Source organism: Aptenodytes patagonicus, chromosome 12 (assembly GCF_965638725.1).
Source record: "Aptenodytes patagonicus chromosome 12, bAptPat1.pri.cur, whole genome shotgun sequence".
Classification (NCBI taxonomy): Eukaryota; Metazoa; Chordata; class Aves; order Sphenisciformes; family Spheniscidae; genus Aptenodytes; species Aptenodytes patagonicus.
In genome coordinates, this window is record NC_134960.1 from 17611717 (window position 1) to 17633631 (window position 21915).

Sequence of the window (21915 nt, forward strand, 5' to 3'; positions counted from 1 at the left end):
ATAATACAGTAATATTTCCATATGATACAGTAAATGCAGATTTTGAATATATAAGCTGCTTCTTTTAGCTTCATAATGTTGAAGCAGAGCCAGAATATGTGAAAATTAAATGCACACAAGGGGCACAGTGTCACATTCCTGTCTGAGGTGTGTCAAACCTCAGCCTCTCTGCTTGTTTCCAACACATTGCAAAGAAATAATTAGAAACTGGTTTTGTTCAATCACTTCCCTGCAATGTTTAGGATATTCACTGTAGTATTTCATAAGAATAGCATAATCATGAATAATGATAGTAATTATTCCTGTCATCAATATTAGAATTATTTCCTCATAAATGCAAGCCCACAATGACAATATTCAATGTATATTGAATTTTCTCTAGCATAAAAGACAGTAGATGTGGGTTACTATGGAGTAGCTTAAACCCATTTCTGCCATATGATAACTTGGTCATTTAGTCTTATCACCATTTTATCCAGTTCTAAAAATATAATAAAAAATAAGCATAATGGTCACTTGCCTACCTCGAGTTATTTATTTTATTTTAAACTTTTTGAAGGTAAGAAAGTAGTTCATGCTATTTGCTGGTACCATGCAATGAAAGTTTTTTTCAGTTTCTGTGGGTACCTTTGGTTGATTGCTGCTCCCCAAATATAATTTATATGTGATGGCCGGAATTTTTTCATTTTCATTTTCTTTTTTTTTCCCTCCTTTGGAATTTGATGTGTGACTATAGAAGATTACCTAATGGTATAAACCTTAGTGTAATTCGTGTAAAGTGAGGGGTTCTTGATTCCACAAATGAAGATGCAACTAATGAGAAAGCCAGTGTGTATTTGCTCTGCTACTGTTTCTTTAAGAATGATGGAAATAAGGATGCACCATTTTATGTTGTTTTGCTGTGTTTTAACATTTGTAGCTACCATGCAGCACATCTCTCTCTGCCTCACAGACTCTGGCAGTATCGCAGAGGTCATATTTTCCTATGTATAAATTATTCATGAACAATTTCTCCAATGCACTAGACAAACTTGCAGAGATCAGAACGCGTGTTTCTCTTCTTCCTCTCATCCCTACAACTGGTCATATTCTAATAGGCAATGCAAAAAAAACCCCAAAACCTGTCTTCATCTGTGTGCATTTGATGGAATGGATTGATATGAAGTTATGAGAGGGAAGTTCACAAAAGCAGAGAATAAATAAGTATGAATGGGTTTTTTTGTTGACTTGATACCACTAGTTTATTTGACCGAAAATATGTCGTTACAGTGGGTTGAGGTGTATCGTACACATTAAGGATGGGGTTTCAGAGTTGAAATTAATCTCTCTGGTGAGCTAGGCAGGAAATTGTCCCGACAGCACCGGTGCAGAAAGAAATGAGAGGGAAAGGACAGGAAAGCTTGGAGTTACCAACCCATATGCCAGTTTAGCCCATCTCTACAAATGGAATAATTCCCTTTCGGTCCTGCCGTCGCCTATGCTTCCTGTCACATCCGTCAGTGGGTTTTAGAAAGATCTGCAACAATACAGGAGGAACCTTAGCTTGGAGGTAGCCTTCATATGGTGCTTGTTACATGCCTCTCATAGATTCCTGTACTGGAGCAATTTCCCTGTGAAAAAACCCACAAAAATTAGAACACCACCATTAGTTTAAGAGATGATTACAGACATGTGTTGTAATTCCAGGAATCAACTCATTATAGTCCCTTTTCTCATTGGTCTTACTTAGCCAAAAAAACTATTTCTGTGAAAATTCTTCTGGTAAAATATGTAGCTGATGCGTTTTGGAGCATCTGAGAACGCAGCTTGGGGCCTTTCAGCGTTTGGCTGCTGTGTGTGTCAGTGCCCACGCAGAACGGACTGCTTCTGATCCAGTGGTGTGCAGTTGCTCTCATTCACCCAGCATCTGTTCACCTGATAAGTTACAAGCTGATGCTGTGGAGAGACTTTTGGAACGAGTTCACAACATAGCCGCTCACAATGCCTTGAATATGATACAAAGGGACAAGTTCGTACCAGCGGAGAGATTTTGTGGCTCTGCGCAGCAGTAATCGTATGTAACGATGGACAGTTACAGTGCAATTACTTGGCTGTTTGTTTTTTTTCATTACATTCATTGCTGATCTTTGATCCCTGTGTCCTCTTTCCCAGGTCGTCCCATTCCACCTACATCCTCGTCTAGCCTTCTCCCATCTGCTCAGCTGCCCAGTTCTCATAATCCTCCACCAGTTAGCTGCCAGATGCCATTGCTAGACAGCAACACGTCCCATCAAATCATGGACACCAATCCTGATGAGGAGTTCTCTCCTAATTCATATCTGCTAAGAGCGTGTTCAGGGCCACAGCAGGCTTCCAGCAGTGGTAAGAAAATTGCAAACATATGGAGTTTGTTTGTGACATGTTTGTGCCGGTTTCATGCATTTTTTTGCAAATGTGTTCTTACATCACCACAAAATTGAGAGCGTATATGGAAATGAGGCAAACAAAAATCTTACTGCTTTCTTTCAAGGAAACTTTTTGGGAAACACCATACATCATATATGTTTTTTCCTTCGTTTTAATGTAGAGAGCTTTTTCGTTTTAGGAGTGTTACAAGTAGTGTAAAAAATATTATTGAATTCTTGTCATCAGAGGGATTTATTTTTGAAAGTAGGTTTCCTGCTCCTTGATGCATCTTGTAACAGAGAGGTGTACACACAATGGTTCTTTGTTCTGCACAGGCTAGTCCAATATTTCATGTAGGTGATGAGGTTCTGTATCTAAAAATGTGTGTTGCTTCTGCCATTCTATGTCTGTTCTTGTTTCAGAATCTGTCTGATTCTATACTCCCAGTGTCACATTTAACTAAGATACTGCTATTTTTCAGTAAATTAATTCTTGTCTTTCAGGCCACTGTTTTAAAACATTTGCAACTCTGCTATCAGTCATATAATCTGTAGTGCTTAGGGTTTTCTTTCCTTTTTTTTTTTTTTTTTTTTTTTAATTTTTATTAACAGATGCTGACTTTTCACTTTGACAGCCAAAAATTGAGAAATGAAGATGCAATCCCTTTTTAGAAATAGAGGCAAACCAAAAGAAGGCTATTATAGCTCCTTATGTTTTGCTTTTTGAACATATGTATCTATTGTGCGGGTCCCATCTATTTAACTAAACACTGTAAGTTTATATCTTATATGCAGTTTCTGATCTGCTCAAGGTCGCTCTTTCCTGTGACAATACAGATCTGAACAGTATTGGAGATAAGTATGTCGTGTGGAACTGTTGGCCTTTTTGGGTGCATACAGTAGACTTGAACGATGCCCTTTAAACAGTGGCTGGTGGTGCGTGGTGGGAGGATGTGACAATGAGTAGAAGTTGAAACCTAAGATCCAGAGTCGATATAAAGTAAAACTTTTTCCCTAAGCGTTGGATTGGAACAGGTTGCACAGAAAGCCTGTGCAGTCTCTGTCCTTGGAGGTTTTCAAGAACAGGTTGGTTAAAATCCTGAGCTACTTGGTCTGACCTCAGAGCTGCCCTTGCTTGGCAGGAGGCTGGACTAGGGACCTCCTGGGGTTCCTTTTATCCTGACTTATCCTTTAATGCTACGATCCGTTCAGATATGTTAAAATATAATTACACAAATAATAATTCAGAGATTGAGCATGCTTCCTTGAGGTACTTGAGGTTTAAGGGTGGAAAATATGATACCAGTTTTGAGGTTTTTGGGGTTTTTTTAAGAGGTTCAGGGGGATCTGGGGAGCTTTAGACCTCAAAATCTATAATGGGCAACTCAGTAGAAACAATAGAAATGGAGGGGGGGAAAAGTGGATATGATCTATCTTTGATGAATCAGTACAGCTTCTGTAAAGGGTAGTCCTGCCTTAGAAACATTTAAGAGTTCTTTGATGGGGTCAGCCGTTTCCGAATAAGGGTGATCTAGTTGATGAAGGGCCTTGGTATTTTCAAAAGGGTCTCAGCAAAATCTGTTACTAAGTGCTTTTAAGGAAACTAAACTAACATAGGGTAAGAGGGAAGATTCCTGCATGGTAAGTAGTTATTTGAAAGACAGTAAGCAGAAGCTGGAGCTCCCCAATAAATTTTCATGGGACATGAAGATACCTGGAGAAGATGGTGAGCTGTGGGGTAAGAAAGGTAGCTGATGGCAGGGTGCTGAGGACGAGGTCATACTGTAAAGCATCACAAAAGGAACTTGTGAGACCAAGTAACAAGGCAATAAAACGTCAGAGGAAATTCAGGGCGGAGAAACGTAAAGTGATATTCATGGAGAAAACAGTGCTGGTTCACTGGTTAGTGATGGACCATTACCAATCAGGAGTGGGTCGTTGGGGGCGTGCATGCTTCATCTCGGAGCTCAGGAACAGGTGAATGTTGAGAGCTGAAGAAAGAAATAAAGACCAAAAGAGAGAACATTGTCTAAAAGATGTGGTGGATCAAACAGTTTACGAGGGTTTAAAAGGGAATCGGAGAAGTAAATGGGAGAGAGATGCAATGAGGGTTGCTAAGTGGAAGAAAATCAAGGTCAGGGAATGTGAACCGAAAAAAGAGACTTGGAGGATACTTGAATACTTGGTACTTGGTATTTATAGCCGCTGTTGGAGACTGAGTGAGCCAGCATGGCTTTTCTTATGAAGCCAAATGAAGGAAGTTGCAGTAAAACAACATCTGAAAATTTCATGGAACAGCTCTTTATGTTTCATTTTAAATAATAGTCATTGTTTGTTTATATCCTTAAAAACTTTGTGTTTCACACTTGTTACTGTGGACTAACCCAAGGAACCTTTTTGGCATGCTCAGATATGCTTTGATTTGCTTATGAATGGCTGATTTGTTCATTCTACATTTAACCATTTTTTTTTTCCCCCAAATATTCCATTTCCTTCTTTAATAAGTAGTCATATAATATATAATGACTTTTAATTTTCAGGGTATAAGAAATAGCTTTTTTTTTTTTTTTTTTTTTTTTTAACCACAGACACATGCATAATTGTTTGATCACCACTGAGAGTATTCTATAGCATGAGCTCTTCTGGACTTGATACATCCTCTGGAAACTAATAAGCATTTTCTAGTGATCTCATGTTTCCTTTAGAGAGTTTATAAGAAAATACCACAGATAGTGACATATACCTTAAATTGGAAAAGCTCGCCTTTTTTTGTGGCTCATCCTTATTCTTGAAAGATTTTCAGAGTAGCTTTTACCATCTATGTGATATTATTTTTTTTAAATATTTTTTAAAATCTATATTAGTTCCTATAGAAACTTAGCAACATAAATCCAGATATTTAGGAGACAGTAAATAAAATTAAATATCTTGTTTAAATTTGGGGTTGGGTTAAAAAGGAAGATTTGAAGATATTTAGATTTAAGGCTTAGATTCCAGATAATCTTTGATCATCATGGGATAAAGCCCTGGAGGGAAGAGGGCCCCATGAAAGCTGGTTAATATTAGGATCACCTCCTCCAAGCTTAGGAGCAATGCATCACAACAAAGAGGAAGTCCGGCAAAAACGCCAGGAGGCCTGCATGGATGAACCAGGAGCTCCTGGGCAAACTCAAACACAAAAAGGAAGCCTACAGAGGGTGGAAGGAAGGACAGGTAGCCTGGGAGGAGCACAGAGAAATTGTCCGAGCAGCCAGGGACCGGATCAGGAAAGCTAAAGCCCTGATAGAATTAAATCTGGCCAGGGACATCAAGGGCAACAAGAAAAGCTTCTATAGGTACATCGGGGATAAAAGGAAGATGAGGGAAAATGTGGTCCCTCTCTGGAACGAAACGGGAGACCTGGTTACCCGAGATATGGAGAAGGCGGAGGCACTCAATGACATTTTTGCCTCGGTCTTCACCAGCAAGTGCTCGAGCCGCACCGCCCAAGCCACAGAAGGCAAAGGCAGGGACTGGGAGAATGAAGAGCCGCCCACTGTGGGAGAAGATCAGGTGCAAGACCATCCAAGGAACCTGAAGGTGCTCAACTCCATGGGACCCAATGAGATCCATCCGGGTCCTGAAGGAACTGGCGGATGAAGTTGCTAAGCCACTATCCATCGTATTTGAGAAGTCGTGGCAGTCCGGTGAAGTCCCCACTGACTGGAAAAGGGGAAACATAACCCCCATTTTTAAAAAGGGAAAAAAGGAAGACCCGGGGAACTACAGGCCAGTCAGTCTCACCCCTGTGCCTGGGAAGATCATGGAGCAGATCCTCCTGGAAGCTATGCTAAGGCACATGGAGGACAGGGAGGTGATTCGAGACAGCCAGCATGGCTTCACCAAGGGCAAGTCCTGCCTGACTAACCTAGCGGCCTTCTATGATGGAGTGACTACATCAGTGGACATGGGAAGGGCTACAGATGATGTCTATCTGGACCTCTGTAAGGCCTTTGACACGGTTCCCACAACATCCTTCTCTCTCAACTGGAGAGGGATGGATTTGATGGGTGGACTGTCCGGTGGGTGAGGAATTGGTTGGATGGTCGCATCCAGAGGGTAGTGGTCAAGGGCTCAATGTCCAGATGGAGATTGGTGACGAGTGGTGTCCCGCAGGGGTCTGTATTGGAACCAGTACTGCTTAATATCATCATCAATGACATAGTGGGATCGAGTGCACCCTCAGCATGTTTGCAGATGACACCAAGCTGAGTGGTGCGGTCGACACGCCAGAGGGACGGGATGCCATCCAGAGGGACCTGGACAAGCTCAAGAAGTGGGCCTGTGTGAACCTCCTGAGGTTCAACAAGGCCAAGTGCAGGGTCCTGCACCTGGGTCAGGGCAACCCCCAGTATCAATCCAGGCTGGGGGGTGAAGGGATTGCGAGCAGCCCTGCCGAGAAGGACTTGGGGGTACTGGTGGATGAAAAGCTGGACATGAGCCAGCAATGTGCGCTCGCAGCCCAGAAGGCCAACCGTATCCTGGGTTGCCTCAAAAGCAGCGTGGCCAGCAGGTCGAGGGAGGGGATTCTGCCCCTCTACTCTGCTCTGGTGAGACCCCACCTGGAGTACTGTGTCCAGCTCTGGAGCCCTCAGCACAGGGAAGACACGGACCTGTTGGAGCAGGTCCAGAAGAGGGCCACGACAATGATCAGGGGGGTGGAACACCTCTCCTATGAAGAAAGGCTGAGAGCATTGGGGTTGTTCAGCCTGGAGAAGAGGAGGCTTCGGGGAGACCTTCTTGCAGCCTATCAGTACTTAAAGGGGGTTTATAAGAAAGATGGGGACAGACGTTTTAGCAGGGCCTGTTGCGACAGGACAAGGGGGAATGGTTTTAAACTAAAGGGGGGTAGATTTAGCCTAGCTATAAGGAAGAAATTTTTTACGCTGAGGGTGGTGAAACACTGGCCCAGGTTGCCCAGAGAGGTGGTGGATGCCCCATCCCTGGCAACATTCCAGGTCAGGCTGGACGGGGCTCTGAGCAACGTGATCTAGTTGAAGATGTCCCTGCCCACGGCAGGGGGGTTGGACTAGATGACCTTTAAAGGTCCCTTCCACCCCAAACTTTTCTATGATTCTATGATTAATAAATATTTGCTAGCACTTTCTAGGTTCTTTAAACATTTCTATCACAGTCTTCAAAGTACGTGCTGAAGATGAAATATGTGCAGAAGTCTCGTACTGATTACATTATATAATAAGTGTCCTCTTGTTTGTCTGATTGTACACTTATGCTTGCTTCAACCTCTACAATTACAGGATAGCTTCTCAACAAGTTTAAGATGAGTCTTCTTGGATATGAGGTGATAGTCATCCACATGTACTGCCCTGTGCCCTTCACAATAGCCATTCTTGATATGTCTGGAAAATTCATTTGCCTAAAAAAATTACCTAATCAAATCTTCCATCAAATGAGCAATCTATTGTTGATATTATAAAGGCCTTTAATCTACAATAAATCTTTGTTAGAACTCATCAGAGCTTCCAGTTTGAGAGAAATGTGATTATAGCACTCTTAAAATGACATTACATCATCGAGGTGATTGGTTTATCATTTGGAGAAGCGACATCAATCATAACTAGCATAACCACACAGTAAATGAATTCAACCTTTCTGCTGCAGAACAATGACACAATAATTGCTTAAAATCAGACTTAAAATGAAATCAGAAAATGCACTTTCTTTAAATATGATGTTAACCTAATGGAATATATTATTAAAAATCATGTTTGAGGAAATTCTGTGTAATTAAAACTGTGTGAAAATGTATTCCTTTTTTCTCTCATTAGAACCTGATTTCAGTTGCAGAATCATTTTCTATGCAACAGATATTATGCTGTTTTTAATTGAACTCCCATCACTTACATTCCTCTGCTTGTATTTCTTAATATAATATGCAGCACAATTATATGTGATGAAGGACAAGAGGTTTTTGAAATCTGGTGCACCTGCTGATAGTATTTTGAAAAACACAAATATTAGAGAAGGAAATGAGACATTTTATCCATGAAAAGTTAGTGGATTTTTTTTTTTTTCCTTTTAAAAGCAGGTCAGTTCCTGTCACACCATTTTCTAGAATGGTTTCTTACATCTAACAATAGGAATAGGTTTATTTCTTCTTCCTGTACGTATTGTATGTATTTTCTTTCTGGTAATATAAGGTGACTCATCTTGTTGGAATGCCATTTTAATGGCTTCAATCATAATACAACATAACAGGCTGTTTTTCAATCTTACGTAGAGAAAAAGATAAGGGTTTTTGTTGCCAGCACCTTTGCCTTTACTTTTTTTGTATAGGATTTATTTCTGTTAAACCAAATTTTGGAATCCCAACAGAAAAAACTGTTTGTTTGTTTGTTTTTCAACCTGAGTAAAACACCTAGGATATATCTACTTGCACAACAGTTTTTGATATAATGTATCCGTAAGTGTATACATTCATCATCTTCAACCATTCTGACAATGAGAAAGTAGATGCATAATGATTTTTGGAGTATTTTGATTTGGGGAAAATTCTAAACTGTGCATTAGATATTGCCACGATTCACGAGAAGTTACTGAAGTTGAACTGGAAAGGGGATCACGCCCAGTTTTTCAGTGTTAACGTCTTTTTGGCTCAGAGACAATAATACAAAGCAGTTGGCTCAGTGTAATGATATTTGCCCACAGAATAGTTTGGACGCTGCTTAGAAGACAGGGTTTGCTTTGATTGTTTTTCACAAACAGTTGTTGACAGTGAGGAGTGAGAGGAATGGAGAAATAGGTTGGCTTGAGTGAAATAATTGTTGTTTAGTGTTGTCTGTGAGTTAGAGTTGAAATCAAGAATAAGATTCTTTATGCTTATGACCCAAGCTTATGTTAATTTATTATGTAAAATATCAATATTCATTATATTCAGTATAACTATCTAGAAGGATCTCCTGCATTCAACAGATATTAACTCTCTGTAGGATTTCATAATTGTTAATGTATAATTACCACCGCCTCCTTGCAGTTTGATCCAGTATGTAAAAATCTTTTCTTTTTCTGAAAGAAGCCAGAACTTTCATTAATGCAGTGTACCTGGAGGTCTTATTTGAGATCCTCTGCTGGGAGTGCTTGGAAGTGTATGTTTTATAACCCTCTACAATCTGGCATCAAATAAACAGATATTTCCAGTTTCTAGTGTATAATGTAAAACCATACAGAAGATAGTAATCTTTAAGAAATAAATGAGTCCTATAGAAAAATAATTACATCTCCTTCAGATGATTAAGTATACCCCCTACTGAATGGAGAAAGTACTTTCTGTATCTACCAACTTACATGACAGAAAATAAAGTAGCAACAACAAAAATCTAGAATGCATAGCACTTTCTTTTTTTTTCCTCATAAGAGATTGACTTTGGCTTACTTAAGAGACTAAATAAAAGAGTTTGCCTATCTCAGTAGGTAGCACCTTCATCTTATTGCCAGAAAGACATGGGTTTAAACTGTAGATAAGAAACCTAGGCACGCATAGCTATCCCAACATGATATCCAGTTGCTGGATTGCTGGAGGAACTATTCCACAATTAACCAGGCTCAATACTGAGCATTAAACATTCTGATGGGAATCTCATGGAGTTCAACAAAGGGAAGTGCAAAGTCCTGCACCTGGGGAGGAGTAACCCCCTGTAGCAGTACCTGCTGGGGCTGACCAGCTGGGAAGCAGCTATGCAAAAGTGCACCTGGGGGTCTTGGGGGACAAGAGATTGACCACGAGCCAGCAATGTGCCCTGGGGCAAAGAAGGCCAGCAGCACCCTGGGCTGCATTAGGCAAGCCCTGCCACTGGGATTGAGGGAGGTGATGCTTCTCCTCTGCTCAGCACTGGTGAGACACGTTTGGAGTGCTGGGTCTAGTGCTGGGCTCCCCAGTACAAGAGACATGGGCTTACTGGAGCATGTCCAGTGAAGGGCCACTAAAGTAATCAAGGGACTGGAGCATCTAATAGACTGGGAGAGGCTGAGACAGCTGGGACTGTTCAGCCTGGAGAAGAAAAGGTTTAGGGGGATCTTATTCCGATGGGGAAGAGTAACGACAAGGGAGACAGGCTGGCTCTTCTCAGTGGTGTCCACTGACAGAACAAGAGGCAATGGGCTTAAACTGAAATATAGAAAATTCAGTTTAAGCGTAAGAAACTTCTTTTACCATAAAGAGAGATCAAGCATTGGAACAGTTTGCCCAGAGAGGCTGTAAAGTCTGCATCCTTGGAAATGCTCAAAAACATCCACCGTAACAATTTCAGCAGTTAGTACCTTTTACAGGTTCCTTATATGGCACAAGGCTGGCCAGAATTTAGTGAGTATGTTTGTGGTAGCTCCTTGTGCAGCCCCAACAAAAGGTACAGATCACTCCATTCCGCATTCCACGCTCTCAGAGGTTTTGTAGTTTCCCAGTATTGACTGAGATTTAAATGGTGAGACTGAGAATTAAATGGCGAGATTTAATTCTGCTCAGATCCAAAGCAACTTTCTCATGGTGACTCAAAAGTCCATGGGCATTCTTTCTTGATCCACACAGTATGGCGTCATCAAACATGTTTTGGTCATATACTGTCATTGCAGGTGGTAGAGATCTTGCCCACACACTTGCACAGAAAATAAGCGTAGGATGCTTGGTCAATATTTATTTTTAATTTTGCAGAAAGTTTTTGTTTTGGTTTGGTTTTTGCATTTGGAATACCATAAACAATTTTTCTCTGATGTCATTTTACAACAATGCAAAAAAACCCCCAAAACAGTTGCAGATTATCATTTTAATTTCTATTTCCAAATTAAGAGGAATTATCTATGTTTGTTTCTGGGTCATTGTTGTGATTATTACTTTTGAGAATTTCAGTGCTATAGGCTTTTTTTCTACCTTGGCACCCATGGCTGTTATGCGCTGCCCCAGAAGTAGAAGAAAGCAACGCTAATTTGAAGAATTCTATCCTTAATGTTTAATGTAGCTGAAGAACGTAAACCACCTTATGTTTCTCAAAGGCTTCTCTTCAGCAGGTGACAATGTCCAATAAAGATTCCTCTGTTACAGTAGATAAGATTGAATAGAAACTATAAACCTGTTGATTCCTAGTGTTTATGCTATGAAGACTGGCTCCTAGCTTTGAGGTTTTCAGCAACAGTCTCTTTCTATGCATATTGTTTTAAACAGTGTATATATTTAATAGCAAGGTCTTTAAATAGATTGGGGTTTTCCAATTTGCTTTTAATACTTAAATTCTCTAAATCCTTAATGGCCAGTCACATTCTAATTCTGTTGCATCTCTTGAGCACTAGGTATAATTTTAGAGGTTTGGATTGGAATTAGAAATGGAGGGAACAGCATGAACTATGTTATCCCATTGAAACTGAAGGGTGTACTTTTTCTTAAGTATTGTTCCATGTTGCTGCAACCATTGCTGGTATTATTGCTGCTGCTAATCTGTGTAGCATATGTTGACATTGCCAGCAGATGTCTGAATTTAAGCCAGAAGACGTGATTCTAGATATTAAGATATTGCAGAAACATTGTATTTATTTATTTATGAATTCATAATTGTAACAGACAAACAAATCTCAAACAGAAGGTTCTGTGGTAATAAAAATGATAATGCATTACAAAAAGCTATAGAATTGAGAACAGATTCTAATTCTGTTGTTTCTGTATTTTTCTTAAGCTCACCATGGTTTTGAGAGCTGCTTTTACATCATTTTAGTTTAAGGCTTGTAAATGTGTTAAACTGGCAGCCTCTGTAGTAATAAAAGCAGCACAGCCGAGCAGCTGCGGTACTAACTTCCCAAGGTTCCTTTCCTCCAGCTTGTTACTCTGCTGTTTTCTGATGTCTACCATAACGTTTGGGAAACCACTTAGTTACTACAGCCAGTCCGGCCTTGTTTTTTCTCATTACTGATCCTTATTTTGTCTCCTAGCAGCTGGTTTGAGATAGCAATAAATGTCATGCACTTGAAACTTAAAGACTAGATAGTGTTGCTCCATGCCGCTGTGCCAAGAAAATGGGTGCCTAGACTTTGTACCTTGCTTGAAAGCTGAAAGGCGCTGGGGATATTACAATTATAAGCAGAAAAACTTTTTTTTTTCCTTTCATATGCTGAGTCCAGAAGCTGTTTGTGTGTTTTTCCTTTGTGTGTAGAAAAGCCTAAAATTATTCTTGCTAATGCTCTCTGCTGTAAGTTGTGCTCTATGGGAAAGATTTTCTCAGGCTTTCTAATAATTTTGTCTTTTGATACAGAGTTTTGAATCTTCTGAACTACGCCTCCTTTTTCATTGGCAATGACGTAGTCCTAACAACTTCCGTAGTGGATTCTGCAGCTCTTTATATGGAAAGGCAACATTTAGAAAACATATCATGTTTTTAACTGTCACCAACACAATTTGGTAGCTGATTCAAAGTGAAGAGTCAAGCACATGTAAGCCATATGTGCTTCACAGATTATAAAACCGAGAACCTAAAGTTTAGGTTATAATTTTTTCAGAATTCTTTGCAATGTTTGTGCATAGGAAGTTCTGTGGGGTGTGCGTTTGGTTTTGTAATAACAAAAACTTTAATCACTTCATTCTTTCTCCCTACAAATCTAAATAAGTGCTGTTACAAACACTTAAAGGCAAGGAGACACTTTTCATCTGAGTCAATATCTTGTCTTATGGATTTCCTGATTTTGATTAAGAGAAAGCCATACACTTCTGCTTTATTTAAATGATAAATTGTCAGTTTATCTAGTGCTTAATTATTATTCCTGGTTATAGAATTACTGCAATATATTTACAGTTATATAATACCTATTTCTAATATGCTTATAAATATTAGCATCTTATCAGGCAAATCTGTAAATATGTGTCATCTATTTATCACATTAACATCTTTAGAAACTGAGTTTGTCTTCATCTAATGCATGATTAAATCAATATAAATTAGGACTTTTTTCCTTTAGAGGATGTTCAATCTCATTCTAAAAACTACAAGAGATGGAGAACTCACCACATTGCTGGAGAAACTGCTCAGTGGTTATTAATTATTCTCACTGTTGGTTTTTTTTTTCCCCCCATTCATGCCTGACTCTTTGCCTGACAGTTCTCCCATGCATGTGTCTCTCATCCCTTCAGCATAAACAGAAAGAAATCTGAACTCCGCCATTTTACTCTGAATATTTTTCCCTTTCTGTTTCCCTGTAACAGCCCTGTTGCCCTCTGGGAGTATGTCCACTAAAAGGGTTTGCACATACAGCTTTATTGACGTAACCCTCCACTGAAAATACAGTTCACCCAAGCAAAATATGCTCTCCTGTTACTTCCTAATCCAATTCCTCAAATGGATTAAGCCATGTTGTAAAGAGGACTCCTTTGCTTGCATCACTGCATCTTCTGCTGGGTTTTGTTGCTGCATGCTTTTGTAGACCAGGATTTTGTCTTTCTTACAATTTCAACTTCAGCAGCAACCTTGTGCAGCCACTGTTACAGTGGAAATGTAATAAAAGTATGTGGTTCCTCCATTAAACAGCTGCTTTATTTTGATGCAGATTTACAAATGTTTCCTATAGAGGGAGCATGATGGAGGTGCACGCCATGGGGTTTATGATGCGAGGCTGAGTAAATGTTCAGAGCCTTTGACATTGCGGGATGCATTCAGAGCTGAGCACGGCATTTCAGCTTGGTTCTGTCTGTGGTGATCCTCTTTACTTGCATCATGTCTGTCCTGATACTGCCTGTGGATAGCTGGCTTACACCACTCTAAAGCTTCAGGAACTGAAGGAGTTTGAGTGCAAGTCTTGAACTGACCAGTTCCTTTGTTTGTCATTCCTCTGTTGTTTGTAATAATGACATACTAAAACTACAGATGGGGGGCTATTTTTCGCACGTAAGCTAATCAACCAAACAATATTGCCTTCTTTATTACATTACAAATAGATGTAATTTATTTTTCTGCGAGATTCTTACACAGAAAAGCTGAGCACTTTGAATGTTTGTAAAAGTTAATTACTGGCCTGAGTAAATGCTTACTTTTTCAGATATCTTGACATCAAGGCATACAGGGAATCCTGTTCCATTTTATAGAATCATAGAATAGAATCATAGAATCATTGAGGTTGGAAAAGACCTCTAAGATCATCGAGTCCAACCGTCAACCCAACACCACCATGTCCACTAAACCATGTCCCTAAGCGCCTCATCTACACCTCTTTTAAATACCTCCAGGGATGGGGACTCCACCACTTCCCTGGGCAGCCTGTTCCAATGTTTCACCACTCTTTCAGTAAAGAAATTTTTCCTTACATCCAATCTAAACCTCCCCTGCCGCAACTTGAGGCCATTTCCTCTCGTCCTATCGCTTGTTACTTCGGAGAAAAGACCAACACCCACCTCACTACAACCTCCTTTCAGGGAGTTGTAGAGAGCGATGAGGTCTCCCCTCAGCCTCCTCTTCTCCAGGCTAAACAACCCCAGTTCCCTCAGCCGCCCCTCAGAAGACTTGTTCTCCAGACCCCTCACCAGCCTCGTTGCCCTTCTCTGGACACGCTTCAGCACCTCAACGTCCTTCTTGTAGTGAGGGGCCCAAAACTGAACACAGTATTCGAGGTGCGGCCTCACCAGTGCCGAGTACAGGGGCACGATCACTTCCCTACTCCTGCTGGCCACACTAGTTCTGATACAGGCCAGGATGCCATTGGCCTTCTTGGCCGCCTGGGCACACTGCCGGCTCATGTTCAGCCGGCTGTCGACCAACACCCCCAGGTCCTTTTCTGCCAGGCAGCTTTCCAGCCACTCTTCCCCAAGCCTGTAGCGCTGCATGGGGTTGTTGTGGCCGAAGTGCAGGACCCGGCACTTGGCCTTGTTGAACCTCATACAGTTGGCCTGGGCCCATCGATCCAGCCTGTCCAGGTCCCTCTGCAGAGCCTTCCTACCCTCGAGCAGATCAACACTCCCGCCCAGCTTGGTGTCGTCTGCAAACTTACTGAGGGTGCACTCGATCCCCTCATCCAGATCATTGATAGAGATATTAAACAAGACTGGCCCCAGTACTGAGCCCTGGGGAACACCGCTCGTGACCGGCCGCCAACTGGATGTAACTCCATTCACCACAACTCTCTGGGCCCGGCCGTCCAGCCAGTTTTTGACCCAGCGCAGAGTCCACCTGTCTAAGCCGTGAGCCGCCAGCTTCTCTAGGAGAATGCTGTGGGAGACGGTGTCCAAGGCCTTACTGAAGTCCAGGTAGACCACATCCACAGCCTTTCCCTCATCCACTAGGCGGGTCACCTGGTCATAGAAGGAGATCAGGTTGGTCAGGCAGGACCTGCCTTTAATGAATCCGTGCTGGCTAGGCCGGATCCCCTGGTTGTCCCGCTCATGCCTTGTGAGCACCCAATTTTGTCAGCTCCACAAATGTTTCCACAGCTCAATCTGTGGCATTCACACAAGAACAAAATTGCATCTCTCGCTCTGTTCTGTTTGTTTGTATTCTGTGTTTTCTTCCAGTCTCTAGCAATGCTGCACTTGCTCCCAGTTCCCTAGGTTGCTTTTATTGCAGTGACCTTTTCCATCTATGTAGGGTGCTATTTGTCATTCAGCTCTCCTTCAGTCCCTGCCTCACCCCACCAAGGTATTGCCTTACATGTCGCTCCTTTACAATAGTTCCTCTCTATTTAATGCATTTGTGCTGGGTATCAAAGGGTTTTAACAGTGTGATTTTCAGTAATTGAGCTTTTCGCTCCTTTTATTCAGGTCAGGTCTAACGATTTGTGAAATGAATAAATAAATAAATACATACAAGCAGAAACAACAGCATCTTTATGATTATAGTGATAGCTGGTGCTTCTCTTGCGTATCTGGGATCTGAAAAAAACCTAGTAAATCAAAAGGAAAGAGAATGGGCAACTTAGTATGGAGGTTGTATTGTTTTGAGAAGACTTCTTGTCCTTCATGCTCTGTTAGTTTAGCAGCAATAACTAGATCACTGTAGAAAATTAGAATGACCTTTTATAAATGATAAAAAGCAATGTGTAGGTATAGAAGCCTATATAAACCAAAACCCTAAAAGCTAGGAACTCTTACTCTGCTGCTAGATCTTTCAAAATCTGCCAAAGAGGGATTGGCTTACTGTGAACTACCATGCCTCAAAACTTCCATTCATAACAACAACAGAAAAGTTCAGTATCGTCTCAGTCCTCCCTAAGAAAAAGATTTATGACCTTGTTATTTTGAAACATCCTTCTTGGTCTTGAATCTCCAAACCCGGGGGACAGTTGTTAGCATATCATAAAATGGGAAGTCCCAACTGTTAATTCACATGATCTGGGGAGAACTCAGAAATCTGGACTTCAATATTGCACACTGGATTAATTAAATCTGTAATGTACAGGCAATGGTAATTATTTGGGGTTTTACAAATCACTTTTTCTACTGGAATCAGTGGGAATTTTGCACACCAAACACCAGGCTAACTCCTCAGCTAATACACGCTGTAATGAAGTGTGAAATGTTCTGTCTAACAAAACACAGTGTTTGAGCATGTTTGTTAATATTTGTTCCCACAAACAGGTGGATAATTATTTCACTTGACACAAATCTGTCAATTATAGGGACTAGCAAACATGAAAAGGTGTAAAATCTTCGTAAGTTTGTGAGCTCCAGGTTTCTGAAAACATAATTTACGAAGTCAAGAGAAGGGAGTCTGGGGAGTTAGAGCTCAAGTGGTAAATGATGGCTTTGAATTATTCTATTGAGTGCTGAGAATGAGGATTGGGACTGGGATGGTTTGTGGGTGCATGTAAATCCTAGTGACTCTGCGGTACAACTTTCATCAACTCCTGGCACCTTCAGTTCCAGTTGTCCTGGTTTCAGCTGGGATGGAGTTAATTTTCTTCCTGGTAGCTGGTACAGTGCTGTGTTTTTTAGCATGAGAATAATGGGATAACACACCAATGTTTTAGTTGTGGCTAAGCAGTGTTTATGCTAAGTCAAGGACTTTTCAGCTTCCCATGCTCTACCGACTGAGAAGGCTGGAGGTGCACAAGAAGCTGGGAGGGGGCACAGCCAAACTGGCCACAGGGACATTCCATACCATGTGACATCATGCTCAGTATAGAAACTGGGGGGAGTTGGCTGGGGGGGGGTGACCGCTGCTCGGGGACTGGCTGGGCATCGGTCGGCGGGTGGTGAGAGGTTGCATAATTTTTTTTTTCTTTCCCCTTTTTTTTGGTTGTTTTTCTCTCTCTCTCGTTGTTTTACTTTCTATTACAATTATTTTTTATTATTATTATTATTAATTATTTCAAGTATTAAACTGTTCTTATCTCAACCCACAAGTTTTCTTACTTTTTGCTCTTCCGATTCTCTCCCCCATCCCACCGTGGGGGGAGCAAGCGGCTGTGTGGTGCTCAGTTGCCGAACTGGGGTTAAACCACGACACCAGTGTAGCTGAAAACTTGCTATAAAAGCAAAAGGGAGTAACATGGAGGCAAAACAAAAAAAAGGGTAATTGGTAAGGCTTATGTGGAATGAAAGAAGAAATTTGGACTTTTTCAATTAGCAAATTTGGTTAGGAAGAGCAAAATGAATTACTTCAATCTAAAGCAAAATGTGGGTTGGTATGTTTTTTTCATTTTAAGTTTCAACCTTTTTGTTTAACTTTCTTTTAGTGTGGGTAAAAAAAAAACCAGACACAAACCCTCAAAATGAAAGGTGAAAATATTTGCTTAAAAATCTTCCAAATGAAATGGTTCAACATTTCAAAAATGAAATAATTCTTGTTTTAGTTAGATGTTTCTGCATCTTCCAAATCTCTTCTCCCTTCCTCCCCTATCTTTTTCAGCTGAAAACGTAGCAAAATTTAATTAAATATTAATGAATAGTTTGTCTCCTTGTGGTGTGAAGCAGGCACTAGGCGGCAGAAACCTGTTAAAGAATAGCTATTTATTCTAAAATCCATGAACTTAGTAGTCATGGTAAGGCCAGTCAATTATACTTGTGAGTGCTCTATGCAGCTGGAGAAGAGGATGCAGAGAAAACCAGACTGCCTTGAAGAAAAGGAGGAATTTCCAAGACTGAGTTTCTGATTTGAGACTGACTTGAAAGCATGATGAGATTATGGAGACAGATGTCTATGAACAGACTGAGAATTGGTGGTTCTGCTAATGCAGAAAGGCTGGTGAGGGACTGTACTTATAAAACTAATCTGGGGAAAAGACTGAAGAGACTGGCTATAAACCAAACTTTTAAAAGCGTACTGTCAGCAACTAAAGCCCAGTCCATCTACACAGGTAGCACAGCCATTTCTTCCAAACCAAATCATTTACAGAAAAAAAGTTATGTAATACAAATCACTAGAAATTGTCATCCAGAAATAAATAGATGGCCACAAAATTATTTATTCACTCGTATTTCCAACCACACACCAGTTCTTCTAAATATCTTTCTTCTTCTTTCTTTTCATTGTTGACAGCTGGAAAGATTCCACATTCTTCATTCTTCGGTTCCTCTGAGATCATGCCAGAAACACAAATGCATTAGAGAGTCTTGTTTCCTTTTCTTTTTTTGGAACAATTTCCATTAATATCATGCTATCACAAAGCAACTGTTTCACAGCTCTTTATCATGGCAGTTTTATTCTGGGGAGCTACAGCGATTGCTCATTGAGACTGTGAACCCCAACAGCGTAGCTGACTCTTCTGGGTAACATGGAAGTTAAACTGTTCAGTCAAGTTTAGTTCGGATGATAGCAACTTCTTAATATTTAACATTTAAATTTCTTTGAGGAAATTAGTACTGGTGGATCCTGCTGGATCAGCAGCCTTTGCATTCGGTGGTTTCTTCATAGGATAGTATCAGTTGGTTTATAGAATAGTATCTTCTTTATAGGATAGGCAGATTCAATTCAGATTTCCAAATTCCTAAGGGGTCTGCAGGCCCAAATTCAGTTTCTGGATAGCTGGTTTGATGTTTGTTCTCTCTAGGTGGTTGGGTTTTGTTTGGTTTGGGGGGGGAGGGGAGGATGTATGTAGTTTTGGTTGTTTTTTTTTTTTCTTTTTTTTTAGCTAGATGTTTAAATATATACATTAAATATTTTGTCATATTTCTGAGAATCTTAATTTTGAACTGTTTTTTAATAACTGATATGTTAGGTTAATTTGATTAACAAAAATGTACATTGCAGTTGGTTCTTTTAAGGAATTAATGCTCTAGCACGCTGACTTATATTAAAAGGATCTACAGAAATATCACCATTAGGTTTCAGTCTGTGCAAAAATTCTGCAGTTTAATTATTTCTAGTCCCCAGAAAATCCTCTCAGGTGGTTTTATGAGAAAGCACCTAAAAAGTTTAAGGAAACTGTAGTGAAATTATATCATTTCAGATTTTGTTTTAAGCATAGTGTTATCAAAGAAGAGAAAAAGAAAAGAAAATTAAAATAAATAAATAACACAGAAAAGAAAAAAGAGAGCTTTCCTCTCTGTAGTTTTTCTACCCCCCCAATGTGTTTCCCAACACCAAAACTCTCTGTATCTCCCCCCATTAGTCTTCAGTCTGAGCTACTGTTGGACTTCTGTTCCTTTTTTCACGTAAAAGTTTTTATTTTCTCACTGCAAAGCAAACAGAGAGCAAATGTCACAGATGGGCAGCACTCAGTGCTTCCCAAAGCCACTCAACCATGAGAGCAGGATTCTCGACTCGCCGGGCCACCGTGTTCCTATAGAAATGGCCAATTTCTATATGAAGGTACATACATATTTTCATAAGATTTGATGCTTTCTCCACCTTCAATTTGCATTTTGAAATCTGTTGAAGATCTGAGACATTGTTAATTTAATTGTGTGATAACAATATGTGAACACTGCTAAATATTGCCCTGAGTAAAATTCACAGCAACGGAGAATGTTTAGAGCAGACATACAGCAAATCGCTCAGACACGGTACAACCTGTGGCACAAATCTGCCTGCTCTAACAGGCTTCATAAAATTAAAGATAACGTATTTTCTTACTGCTCTCCCAGCTGCTTTTTATTAATCTGTGTTATTAGGTGATGGTTAAAGGCTCTCTAATGATTCCTTGTTTGTACCCTATTCATTAAAATTCAGGTAACGAAACTGTTTTCCTGCTTTCATTTGTTCTTAAATCTTGTTTGAGCCACTAACTCAATGCCTAGTGCTACTTTTAGCACTTTTTCATGTGGCGATCTGTTTCAAAACTACAAAATGTAAACCAACAAAGGAATGTGCTCTATAGCTGAATTTTCATTGCTAAGCAATTTGAAGTAAGGATATTAAAATCACTTATACTTTACAAGTGATCCATATCAGAATATGGATAGCTTTTATGCTGTCTTGATGTAAACCTTAGGATTTTTGCAGAAATTTTTATGCCACGGTTCTTCAGCTGAAAGTGTTAAAAGCTTACTTACAGGATTTAAAAAAGAATAGGTAATCAAGCTTAAAATAATAGTGATTTATTGGCTGATCCACTGCAAACATTATATATTTAGTCAAGATATAGAGGCAGTACTGTGAAGAAGTTTTTGAATTTAGAATCAAACTTGAGGTTCCTGCACTTCCATTTATCTCTGTTGAATCCTTTTCCTGAGACGTTTGAGATTCGATATTGATGAAAATTAAATCACCAGGGAAAAAAAAAAAGTTGAGTCTTCACAAAGATGAGACAAGTAAAAGTAATATAATGCTGTTGCTTTTAATGGTAATAAAGTTAGGTTGCTTTTTTGAGTACTGGAAGAGCTCCAAAAAAGCAATTGGTACTTACTTTGGGAGTATTTAAATATCCGTGGCTCAGAGCGACATATAACTCTGCTATGTCATTATAGAGAATTGTTATGCTTCACATAAGCATTATTTGGCTAATCAATTCATCAGGAATTTGCATCGAATTAAAACTGCATAGTAAAGATTTTAGGAAATAAAATCGCCTATCAACTTATAAACACAACGCACATCTGATTAAACAACATTTAAAAATTATGTAATGAAGCAAATTAAAATAGTGATGGATTTCTAATTGAACTTGGAATATTCAAGTTTCTTACGCAAAAGTAATGGAATACACAAGTGACATTTACTCACGTAATTTGGATGTTCATTGCTATGTTCAAATATTACATCACCCAATGTGTCATGTGGTGAAGCGTACATTTTGTGTCCTCTGGAGATCTTAATGGAATATTCAGACAGCTGTCAGTAAAGCAAATATTGTTGTCCAGTGGAAAAAACGATCATTATGAAGAATAGGATAATTAACACCTATGCTTACATGCTTCACTGCTCCAGCAAATTGATCCAATAGACGCGATACATATGCAGGGGATGAGCTAGCAATTAAATAGGTACACATAAGTATTGTCTTTATTTCCTAAATCTTCAAAATCTTACAGCCCTTACTTTTTATGGTGATCGTTACCTTAAAACTTTTATCTGTAATGTGACAGAACATTTTGAAAGAATTTCGCAGAATTATTCCATAGAAAACAAAAAATTTT

The 21915-nt window shown here is 39.9% G+C and overlaps 1 protein-coding gene across 11 annotated transcripts in view; it reads left to right on the plus strand.

Moving 5' to 3' along the window:
* TENM2 (teneurin transmembrane protein 2) overlaps positions 1 to 21915 on the plus strand; it is a 763074-nt gene that overhangs the window by 515854 nt on the left and 225305 nt on the right. For 10 of the 11 annotated variants that reach the window (XM_076350345.1, XM_076350344.1, XM_076350347.1 and 7 more), the window contains one exon: positions 2152 to 2361. The exons of the other annotated variant lie outside the window; for it this stretch is intronic. In XM_076350345.1, coding sequence (XP_076206460.1) covers positions 2152 to 2361 — 210 coding nt within the window. The remainder of the gene's footprint in view (positions 1 to 2151; positions 2362 to 21915) is intronic. 11 annotated transcript variants of the gene reach the window in all.